We start from the raw sequence: 12,292 nt of genomic DNA on the forward strand, positions 1-12,292 counted from the left end.
ATATATACAGGAGTCTCCAGCTGAAACCACCTGCAACAAACACATCTACTCTATAAAGTGTGGCTGCTGTTCTGCAATCCTACCATCTATATACTCTGTATATATATATCATTTGGATTTTTTTTTTTTTACCCAAATGTTCGTAAAATAGCTTGTACTTATCTGTTGAGCCCGTCTATCTTCTTGCAGGTCGTTCACATTTGTATAACCACCGGTGCATTCACCTATAGAAGTATCGTAGCACACGAGCTCTTCAATCAGCGGCTGCCTGTCAATCATTTACCAAACTGCACAAACTCCTAGATCCACAATCAAAACATTACATTCCTCTTTCGAAAATGACCTGCTGTTTAGGTCATCAGGTTTTTGCAGTTAGTATTTTATTTTTTTATTTTCCCACAATTTTTTTTTTAATTTTTCTAAATGATGATGATAAAAAAAATCTAAATTTGAAATCTTGACTTTTTTTTTTCTCCTCTTTTCTGCAACAGCCCCCTTTCTCTGTGACATCTCCTCCTCACCCTCTCTGCAACAGAACCTTCAACTTCTCTGTGACACCTCTTCTCCCCACCCTCTCCGACACCTCTTCTCCCCACCCTCTCCTTCACCTCCTTCTCTGTGACACTTGCTCCTCTCCTTCCAGCTTCCAGTTCTGTGCTAAAGACTTTTCAACAGTCTCATTAACTTTACAATGACTGATAACACCTCTATATACAGTAGATGACACAGGATCCACTATTCACAATAGGTGATGTCACAGCTCAACTCCTCCTCCTGTACAATGACTGATAACACCTCTATATATAGTAGATGACACAGGATCCACTATTCACAATAGGTGATATCACAGCTCTCCTCCTCCTGTACAATGACTGATAACACCTCTATATACAGTAGATAACACAGGATCCACCATTCACAATAGGTGATGTTACAGCTCACCTCCTCCTCCTCCTGTATAATGACTGATATCACCTCTATATACAGTAGATAACACAGGATCCACCATTCACAATAGATGTCACAGCTCACCTCCTCCTGTACAATGAATGATAACACCTCTATATACAGTAAATAATACTGGATCCACCATTCACAATAGATGTCACAGCTCACCTCCTCCCCCTCTCTTCACATTGATCTTTGCTTTGATGAGATCATGGCCAGAAAAGAGTCAATAGTGTAATTCAGTCTATTACCACTAATATTCATGTGTCCAACAGGAAGTAAAATTCTTAAAATTTATTATAGATTTTTATACCAAAATAAAAAATTTTTTCATTTAAAAAAAAATATCTCAAATATCTGACGTACAAGGGAAGGTCTGCACATAGATCCTTTTGAAAACTTAAAACCCAAGCGGATGATCCGGAGACTTCTCTTTCTTGGTACAGTTTGGTGCCTATGGGGGAAATGCTTTTTAAATAGTCTCTATGTCTCACGGTAAAGTGTCAGGGGGCTGACAATGACGAGTATGTGTCAGATATTGTATAATCCACACAGGAGTCCTTGTCTCAGTCATTGACTCATTCAGAGACTAAGACGACTGACAATAGACTGCACTGTACAATCTGCACACACTAATAACGCTTCTCACGTATCCAAACATTATCCAAAAAATGAACCTGACAGTCGTAAAACAATCCGAACTCTTATCTGCCGATCACCCGCTCAGTTCCTCCCTCACTCCTCTATGGAAGACCTTATTTATTAGTCCATCAGGACATAACCCTTTTGCATTACTTTAATCAAGTTTTTTGCCACCTAATCTGACAGCAGCATAATGTAGAGACAGAGACCCTGATTCCAGTGATGTCCCTTACTGGGCTGCTTGCTGTAGTTTTGATAAAACGAGCAGATTATCATCACTAGAGGAGTAGTAAACCTTATCCCATGTAGTCCTCCATATTCCTAAGCTCTGTTTGACCCCACCACCATCATTGAATGGCAGTTGACTGTGCATAGGCAGAAAGCTGCCAATCTGTGGTGTCGGCGGGGTTATACAGAGCTCAACATTCAGAGAACTGCAGATATAACAGTGTTTACTGCGCCAGCAGCCCAGTAACGGATACATCGCTGGAATCAGGGACTCTGCCCCTGTATTCTACTAGCTATAAGCTGATAAGATTCCTTATAACACACAGTTTGTTTTAAGTGGACTTTTGTATTCTCAGGCTATATTCACATACAGATGTATCCTTCCTGTCTTCTTCTATATATATATCTATAATATAACCGGGGATGCGTCCCTCTGTCTGAAGCCTCCATAGACTGCGCATGCGTGACGCGCAGTCTGGCTCCAGACAGAAGCAGGCATCCAGCCGTTACAGGTAAGAGGAGGTGTATGGCGCCGGAGATCGCGCGGTATGCCTAGACACTGAATGCATACCGCGATCTCCGGCGCCATTCTTAAATACTTACCTGACCGGGAGGAGCGTTGCCACGGCGCCTCTCTGAGCAGGAGACCGGGGCAGGAGTGAGGCGTCCGATTGGCGCGTGCGCATAGCGCTATCTGGCTCCATTTTACTGAAGACACATTTACAGTGTGTCTTAAGCAAAATGGCGCCGGACAGCGCGGTGCTCCGGCGCCGCATGCCTCCGGCAGAACAGGACGCAGCAGCGCTGGAGTACAGAGAAGAAAGGTGAGTATAAGTGTTTATTTTTTTGTGTGTGTGTACAGTGTGAAAGGGATGAGGGGGCCACACATACCAGGATTGTGGGGTGAGGGGTGCCACACATACCTGGATTGTGGGGTGAGGGGGCCACACATACCAGGATTGTGGGGTGAGGGGTGCCACACATACCTGGATTGTGGGGTGAGGGGGCCACAAATACCAGGATTGTGGGGTGAGGGGTGCCACACATACCAGGATTGTGGGGTGAGGGGGCCACACATACCAGGATTGTGGGGTGAGGGGGCCACACATACCAGGATTGTGGGGTGAGGGGTGCCACGCATACCTGAATTGGGGGGTGACGGGTGCCACGCATACCAGGATTGGGGGGTGACGGGTACCACGCATACGAGGATTGGGGGGTGAGGGGTGCCACGCATACCGGGATTGGGGGGTGAGGGGTGCCACGCATACCGGGATTGGGGGGTGAGGGGTGCCACGCATACCGGGATTGGGGGGTGAGGGGTGCCACGCATACCGGGATTGGGGGGTGAGGGGTGCCACGCATACCGGGATTGGGGGGTGAGGGGTGCCACGCATACCGGGATGGGAGATCATCTACCAATAAAAATGCTCGCCACCCGGGCGTAGAACGGGTTCAATAGCTAGTATATACAGTACAGACCAAAAGTTTGGACACACATTCTCATTTAAAGATTTTTCTGTATTTTCATGACTATGAAAATTGTACATTCACACTAAAGGCATCAAAACTATGAATTAACACATGTGGAATTATATACTTAACAAAAAAGTGTGAAACAACTGAAAATATGTCTTATATTCTAGGTTCTTCAAAGTAGCCACCTTTTGCTTTGATGACTGCTTTGCACACTCTTGGCATTCTCTTGATGAGCTTCAAGAGGTAGTCACCGGAAATGGTCTTCCAACAATCTTGAAGGAGTTCCCAGAGATGTTTAGCACTTGCTGGCCTTTTTGCCTTCACTCTGCGGTCCAGCTCACCCCAAACCATCTCGATTGGGTTCAGGTTTGGTGACTGTGGAGGCCAGGTCATCTGGTGTAGCACCCCATCACTCTCCTTCTTGGTCAAATAGCCCTTACACAGCCTGGAGGTGTGTTTGTGGTCATTGTCCTGTTGAAAAATAAATGATGGTCCAACTAAACGCAAACCGGATGGAATAGCATGCCGCTGCAAGATGCTGTGGTAGCCATGCTGGTTCAGTATGCCTTCAATTTTGAATAAATCCCCAACAGTGTCTCCAGCAAAGCACCCCCACACCATCACACCTCCTCCTCCATGCTTCACGGTGGGAACCAGGCATGTAGAATCCATCCGTTCACCTTTTCTGCGTCGCACAAAGACACGGTGGTTGGAACCAAAGATCTCAAATTTGGACTCATCAGACCAAAGCACAGATTTCCACTGGTCTAATGTCTATTCCTTGTGTTCTTTAGCCCAAACAAGTCTCTTCTGCTTGTTGCCTGTCCTTAGCAGTGGTTTCCTAGCAGCTATTTTACCATGAAGGCCTTCTGCACAAAGTCTCCTCTTAACAGTTGTTGTAGAGATGTGTCTGCTGCTAGAACTCTTTGTGGCATTGACCTGGTCTCTAATCTGAGCTGCTTTTACCCTGCGATTTCTGAGGCTGGTGACTTGGATAAACTTATCCTCAGAAGCAGAGGTGACTCTTGGTCTTCCTTTCCTGGGGCGGTCCTCATGTGAGCCAGTTTCTTTTCAGCGCTTGATGGTTTTTGCAACTGCACTTGGGGACACTTTCAAAAGTTTGCCCAATTTTTCGGACTGACTGACCTTCATTTCTTAAAGTAATGATGGCCACTCGTTTTTCTTTACTTAGCTGCTTTTTTTCTTGTAATAATACAAATTCTAACAGTCTATTCAGTAGGACTATCAGCTGTGTATCCACCAGAATTCTGCACAACACAACTGATGGTCCCAACCCCATTTATAAGGCAAGAAATCCCACTTATTAAACCTGACAGGGCACACCTGTGAAGGGAAAACCATTTCCGATGACTACCTCTGGAAGCTCATCAAGAGAATGCCAAGAGTGTGTAAAGCAGTCATCAAAGCAAAAGGTGGCTACTTTGAAGAACCTAGAATATGACATATTTTCAGTTGTTTCATGAAAATACAGAAAAATCTTTAAATTAGAAGGGGTGTCCAAACTTTTGGTCTGTACTGTATATACATGACAATGACCCCAAACACACCTCCAGGCTGTGTAAGGGCTATTTGACCAAGAAGGAGAGTGATGGGGTGCTACGCCAGATGACCTGGCCTCCACAGTCACCAGACCTGAACCCAATCGAGATGGTTTGGGGTGAGCTGGACCGTAGAGTGAAGGCAAAAGGGCCAACAAGTGCTAAGCATCTCTGGGAACTCCTTCAAGATTGTTGGAAGACCATTTCCGATGACTACCTCTTGAAGCTCATCAAGAGAATGTGATTTTCAGGATTTGTTTTCTCATTTTGTCTCTCATAGTTGAGGTCTACCTATGATGTCAATTACAGGCCTCTCTCATCTTTTTAAGTGGGAGAACTTGCACAATTGGTGGCTGACTGAATACCGTACTTTTAGTTAGCCACCTATTCAGCTACCTTCTCTGCTGCAGCCCCTCTTTCATGGTGTTAATGATTTTTTTTTTTATTTTTTACCCTTTCTGCAAAGACTCTTGCCTTTTCTGTGACTTTTTTTCTCCCCTTTTCTGCAATAACTCCTTCTCTGTGACATCTCCTCCACCTCTCTGCAACAGAACCTCCAACTTCTCTGTGACACCTCCCCTCCCCCTCTGTGGTTACGCTGGCTCCTCCCCCTCTGTGGTTACGCTGGCTCCTCCCCCTCTGTGGTTACGCTGGCTCCTCCCCCTCTGTGGTTACGCTGGCTCTTCCCCCTCTGTGGTTACGCTGGCTCCTCCCCCTCTGTGGTTACGCTGGCTCCTCCCCCTCTGTGGTTACGCTGGCTCCTCCCCCTCTGTGGTTACGCTGGCTCTTCCCCCTCTGTGGTTACGCTGGCTCCTCCCCCTCTGTGGTTACGCTGGCCCCTCCCCCTCTGTGGTTACGCTGGCCCCTCCCCCTCTGTGGTTACGCTGGCCCCTCCCCCTCTGTGGTTACGCTGGCCCCTCCCCCTCTGTGGTTACGCTGGCCCCTCCCCCTCTGTGGTTACGCTGGCCCCTCCCCCTCTGTGGTTACGCTGGCCCCTCCCCCTCTGTGGTTACGCTGGCCCCTCCCCCTCTGTGGTTACGCTGGCCCCTCCCCCTCTGTGGTTACGCTGGCCCCTCCCCCTCTGTGGTTACGCTGGCCCCTCCCCCTCTGTGGTTACGCTGGCCCCTCCCCCTCTGTGGTTACGCTGGCCCCTCCCCCTCTGTGGTTACGCTGGCCCCTCCCCCTCTGTGGTTACGCTGGCCCCTCCCCCTCTGTGGTTACGCTGGCCCCTCCCCCTCTGTGGTTACGCTGGCCCCTCCCCCTCTGTGGTTACGCTGGCCCCTCCCCCTCTGTGGTTACGCTGGCCCCTCCCCCTCTGTGGTTACGCTGGCCCCTCCCCCTCTGTGGTTACGCTGGCCCCTCCCCCTCTGTGGTTACGCTGGCCCCTCCCCCTCTGTGGTTACGCTGGCCCCTCCCCCTCTGTGGTTACGCTGGCCCCTCCCCCTCTGTGGTTACGCTGGCCCCTCCTCCCTCCCACCCCCTCGCTCTCTGCGCTTGCGCCGGCTCCTCCTCCCTCCCACCCCCTCGCTCTCTGCGCTTGCGCCGGCTCCTCCTCCCTCCCACCCCCTCGCTCTCTGCGCTTGCGCCGGCTCCTCCTCCCTCCCACCCCCTCGCTCTCTGCGCTTGCGCCGGCTCCTCCTCCCTCCCACCCCCTCGCTCTCTGCGCTTGCGCCGGCTCCTCCTCCCTCCCACCCCCTCGCTCTCTGCGCTTGCGCCGGCTCCTCCTCCCTCCCACCCCCTCGCTCTCTGCGCTTGCGCCGGCTCCTCCTCCCTCCCACCCCCTCGCTCTCTGCGCTTGCGCCGGCTCCTCCTCCCTCCCACCCCCTCGCTCTCTGCGCTTGCGCCGGCTCCTCCTCCCTCCCACCCCCTCGCTCTCTGCGCTTGCGCCGGCTCCTCCTCCCTCCCACCCCCTCGCTCTCTGCGCTTGCGCCGGCTCCTCCTCTCCCTCGCTCTCTGCGCTTGCGCCGGCTCCTCCTTCCCCTCGCTCTCTGCGCTTGCGCCGGCTCCTCCTCCCCCCTCGCTCTCTGCGCTTAGGCCGGCTCCGCCTCCTCCCTCGCTCTCTGCGCTTAGGCCGGCTCCGCCTCCTCCCTCGCTCTCTGCGCTTAGGCCGGCTCCTCCTCCCTCTTTTACTTTTTCTTTTCTGTAATTGTATCCTAGTGTGTGGGGTAAAGAAATTGTTTGCAGTCTGTGGAAATGGATTAATTCATTTTATAATGCCCCCCTGTAGTAAAGCGCAGTCGTGGGTGACATATCGGACCGCTCTTCCTTCACGCTCTCTCATCCATAGCGCAGACTTGTTACTCTGGTGCAGTAATTGCTGTGTACACAAGCGTCAGTCACTCTGGTGCGTGGCAAAGCTTTTCCTTTAATCACCGAATATCCTAAAATGCTGTTATATAACAGTAGTGATCTCTGAACTCGGCATGAAAGGACTTGTTGAAAGATTGAGTGCCTCAAAAATAAGATCCACACCTTTAACCGCTTCACGCCTGCTGGGGACGGCTGACACACAGGTGATCCCTGGGAGCTGGGGGGTGAGGTGGTAACAGTCCCATACACAGGCTGCACAGTAGTGCTGGGATCCCGGTGTACAGGCAGGGCCCGGAGTGCTCTGATATAAAGCAGGGTAAGAAGTCCAGGGCAGAGTTAATTTCTTTCTCCGGCTGCCGCTCCCTTCCAGAATCAACGTGAGTTTCCACCAAATCCAGTTAAATATTTACAGAGCTTGCAAGAAGGATTTTTGAACTATTGCTCCTTGCTTTTCCTTTTTGTGTTTACATTCTGACTGTTCCTTTCTTCCTAGTGTCATCCAAGCTCCATTACCCAGTCCTGTCGACAAGGTAAGGCACTCACGTTTTACCTAATAGATCCGTTACCCTCCGGGGATCTTGTTCACTCCCCTCGTCGTCATCTTTTGTCGATTCTCTGTGTTGACGTCTTGTGTACTACAGAGCCTATTGTGTTTTTATGGGCCAGCAGCTTTTTATTTCAGCTGACAGCTGATTGACACTGTGCATACACAAGTATACGCTGTGCGTGCTGATGTAGATTTTATAGCTTCCAGTTAACTTGCCTCATCTCATTATTTTTATTGGTAAGATGTTTTTAGCTTTTTACAATGTTGTACCTGCAGAAGCTACCTATAACCCCCCCCCCCCTCCCCTTACAATATATGGTTCCCATTGCTCCCCCCAAATGTTTTCACTCCTGAAATCCATGTGAAGGATTGACTCACTCTGACTACTCACTCTGACTACAGCTGGCTACTACATCCTGCCCAGGTCACTCCGCAGCGCTGGTCCTCAACATTTCCATCTCTAAGTTTCCTACGTAAAATAGCTCCTATTCCAGGGTAGTCAGAGCTACAAGAAGTCATATTGTCAGTGTTCTGTAGATACAGGCAGGACTTTTTATTATTCTCGTGTTATACTTAAAGGGACTGTCCACTACTTTACAATCACTTATTGGCTCCACTTCCCAACATAAGATACAAAAGCCTCATAGTTGCCTCCCATACTGGCGCCGTTCCAGCGATGTTGTCTCTGTATCCTCTGGCTCCAAAAGTAAACCATGACTGCCGATCAGTAGCCGCCATGGGACAACGTGCCAATATCGCAGGAACAGAACTGACACAGGAAGTCCTTTTTTGAAGATTTTCATTTTTTTTGTAAATTTTCTGTTGGGCAGTAAAAGCTATGAAGGTGTTGTCCAATAGTAGACAACACCCTTTAAAAATGTTGCTCACATTTTGCAGCTTTCTTTTTTTCGTTAATTTTCTTCTGAAAAAGAAAAATTTATGATACTTTTTTATGTTGTTGGTATTCATTTTCTACCATTTAATTGATGCAGAGATTTTTTTTAAGTTTTTCAACTTCTTAGAAGGTCTGGAAAAGATGAGACAAATCTATGAGACCTCTTGTGTCACGATTCTGTTGTCAGATTACCCGGGGCCAGGGGCTCCTTCCCTGTCCCTAACGCTAGGGGCGCCATAGCTATCCCTGCTCCCCAGGTTGTTTCTGATGGTGAATATGCTGGGGCCACATACCTTGCTGAACTCCTGAATCAGCCCTATATCTGTCGTCCTCCTCCACCCAGGGAAGTGGAAGGAATAGTGTATGTATCTATACATAAACCAGGACGTCCAGGGATAAATGAAAATACCCATCATGCAAATATGCACTCACAGACAACAGAGAGGAACAGCGGGTAGAAAGGGAAGGTAAACTAAATAGGAGGGGATGAGGATTTGCACACAGCCAAAATACCTAGCAGCAGTCACAGATAAACACTTCAAACGCCTCTACCAACAACTGACACCTCCACTCCTCTCCAGACTGTACAAGACTTAATATTGGCAATCCAGATTGCCAGAGGTGAGAATATATAGAAGAAGGGAGTGGCCAATACTGAATAGCTGAGCTCATCCAAGCTGGGAAGCTACAGAGACTCAAAGCTGAACCCCTGCACTGCTAATAGAAACCTGCACCATTTAATATGAAGTAGAAGTGCTTCTGATCAGTGCAAGAGTACGTGAAATCAGATGCTGCGGTCTTCTGGTCCTTCTCTGTCGCGATAAACCCTTGACATCATGCCCCTGGCTCTGACTGCTCTCCCTTCCCCTTCTCTGCTCTCTCCTACCTCAGTCAGACACAGACTATGATGCACGGACCGACCGCGGGTCTTCTGACTTTAACTCCACAGCCTCTTATATTCTTATAAGACTGTCAAGTTCAGGTCAGGAGACCCGCGGGTCAGCCCATGCATCGCGATCTGTACATGGACATCTGAATGAGGCTTTAGGATGGTAGCAGGGAGCTTGAATGGATTGCACCTAGGCAGGAAAGCATGCAGATTACCAGTGATGTTGCCTCACTAACTCAGAGAGGTAAGCACTTGATCCTTCATAAGGTGTAGAAGGGAGTAAATCACTCCAGGAATGAGGCTCCGCTGATACATGAGAGCTAGTGAAGGAGCAGGCTGCAAACTACAGGGGTCCGAAAACAAATCCCGATTTATCAGAATAAGGCTGAGTTCACACGATGCGTATTTCATGCGTTTCCGCGGCGTTTTTGCAGTTGCGTAAACGCCGCGGAAACGCATGAAAAACGCATGGTAGAAGGGAAGCAATGTTCCCCAATGGAAATCCGCATGTGCTGTGCCCATGATGCGGATTGTTCCGCAGCGTTAACGCTGCGGTCAAAAATCCGCAGCATGTCAATTAATTTTGCGGAAACGCGGCGATTTCGCCGCCATTGACTTGCATTAGAACGCGCCAATTCCGCAAGACCGCATTTGTACTTGCGTTATTGGCGCGTTCTAATGTGCGGATGGTACCCGGGTGTGGAGGAGAGGAGAGTCTCATCCACACCCAGGTACCATTAAAAAAGCTGTAAAAAAAGAATAAAATAAAAAATAAATGTATTCTTACCTTCTGTCGGCCCGCGCTGCGCTCCCGCTTGGTTCCCGGCACTTGCAGTGAGTTGTAGGACCTGCGGTGACGTCAGAGTCATGTGACGGGTCACGTGACGCTGACGTCGGCAGGTCTTTCAATTCAAAGTTGCCGGCAGCCGGGAACTTTGTAAAGCAGGACAGCGTGGGCCATCGGAGGTAAGTATATACACTCTCTCGGGTCACACTATATAAATCCATGCCGGTTGCATGGATTTATATAGTGTGACCTAGTTGTCAAGCACTTTCCAGGTGATGCTATCTCCTGGAAAGCGCTTGTCAATCTGCATGCGGAAACGCATGTCAATCTGCATGTGGATCCGCATGTATTCTGCAGGAAAAACGCATGCACAATCTGCATGCGTTTTTTCTGCCAGGGAGATGCAGAAATGATGAAGAAATTTTCTGCTTCATTTCTGCATCGTGTGCACATACCCTTAGTTATTAGTTGCCTTAGTTTATTAAATATTTTATAGTTTTCATATAACAGGCAGAATGGAGAATATAAAAGCCAAAGTGTATAACTCCAGTTATGACTTCCTGGAGAGATACTTCTGCATGTTGGACGGTAGTTACCGAGCCGAGAGTGTCTCTCCTCCTTCAGAGTATTTTACATTCTTCCTATTTATTAGAAAATGACCCGTGCACAATATTTTCAAGGGCACATTTCGGTTTGCATTGGGCAACTCAACCCCACCCAAACCCCCCAGCTCGTTGATGTAGCAGGAGGTGGTGGGGGGGGGGGGTTCTAATATTTTTTGGTAGCAAGAAAATATGAATAACCTACATTTTTTTTGCATACATGTCTTTTTTTAAAAAAAATAAATAAAATTTGCTGAAAGGGCCAAAAAAAAACAAGGTATGAATTTGATTTATAATTTGTCTATTTTCTTGTCTCAGGTTGCTGCTCACACTCCCAGTATGTACTCTCAGGAACTGTTCCAACTCTCTCAGTATCTACAGGTAAAAGCCAGTTGTTTCCTTGAAACTGTTCCATTAATGAAGGTGATCTAAAATGTCATTAGACTGATAAGCTAACAATCCTGACATTCGCTGCTGGGCTGTCAAAGAAAAGCCCATTTGAATGCAGGAGAACGTCATTCCTTCATGGCTGGTGTTGGTTATGGAGAAGGTTGATCTCTCTGAAATGCGGAGAGCCCTCACAGAAAGGCATTGCAACAATTGAGGATTTTTGCCAAATGTGAAATCCTCTTCATGGCCTTTTGTCTTGGGAAATGTGTATATGCCATAGATGGTGATGGGACTGACGGGACACTTATCTCAAAGCCTAACAGTTCTGCATAAATTCCTTCTAAAAGGGGAAAATGTCTCAGTTGTCTCTTTAGAATTGCTTTATTTTTGCTGATCGGTGCTTTTGTTTTCTGAAATCGTTAGCGAACGGTTGACATTTTGACCACTTTTTTCTGCAGGAGGCCTTACATCGGGAACAGATGTTGGAACAGAAGTTGGCCACTCTTCAGAGGCTACTAGCCAATACACAGGAAGCTTCAGATACTAGTTGGCAGGTATCAGAAAGACACCACACGAGCGCTTCCATTTCTACTGCCTTGGACACTTGACCATTGCGTGGACACCTTCTCCACCTTGTTCTGAGTTTGACATAATTTTGTACAGGACGCGTCCTCTTTTCCTCTATTATCAGAGACCAGATTATTTTGGGTTTACAGATGAAAATTACTGAATCATATCTTGTTTGTAGTTTCTCTTTCTACATCTGAAAAAAGAACCTCAAAACTACTAATGTACGGATTTCCAGGCATCTCTTATTTTCCCAGGAGGTCCAACCTTTGGGCGTGTCATTGACTACATGAATTGGTGATGTGTGCCTAATACCCATTTCTAGTTTAAGAGTGGTCACCCATGGGCGCTTGCCATATTTTAATCCCATAAGTATCTGCTTACAAATTCTCTTGACACGTGAACAGCTCTCAATTTGAGTCCATTTTTAAAGGAACCCAAAACATAGG

At 47.9% G+C, this 12,292-nt stretch overlaps 1 protein-coding gene across 5 annotated transcripts in view; it reads left to right on the plus strand.

Annotated features, from left to right (window-relative positions):
• SLMAP (sarcolemma associated protein) overlaps window positions 1-12,292 on the plus strand; it is a 119,152-nt gene that overhangs the window by 44,044 nt on the left and 62,816 nt on the right. For 4 of the 5 annotated variants that reach the window (XM_073644619.1, XM_073644621.1, XM_073644620.1 and 1 more), the window contains exons 4-6: window positions 7,660-7,696; window positions 11,205-11,267; window positions 11,735-11,830. In XM_073644619.1, coding sequence (XP_073500720.1) covers window positions 7,660-7,696; window positions 11,205-11,267; window positions 11,735-11,830 — 196 coding nt within the window. Of the gene's footprint in view, window positions 1-7,524; window positions 7,544-7,659; window positions 7,697-11,204; window positions 11,268-11,734; window positions 11,831-12,292 lie in introns of those variants that run through there. The other variant, XM_073644622.1, reaches the window with a different exon arrangement.

This window comes from Phyllobates terribilis, unplaced genomic scaffold, assembly GCF_046119375.1.
Source record: "Phyllobates terribilis strain yellow unplaced genomic scaffold, ASM4611937v1 Scaffold_8__6_contigs__length_399053987, whole genome shotgun sequence".
NCBI classification, from domain to species: Eukaryota; Metazoa; Chordata; class Amphibia; order Anura; family Dendrobatidae; genus Phyllobates; species Phyllobates terribilis.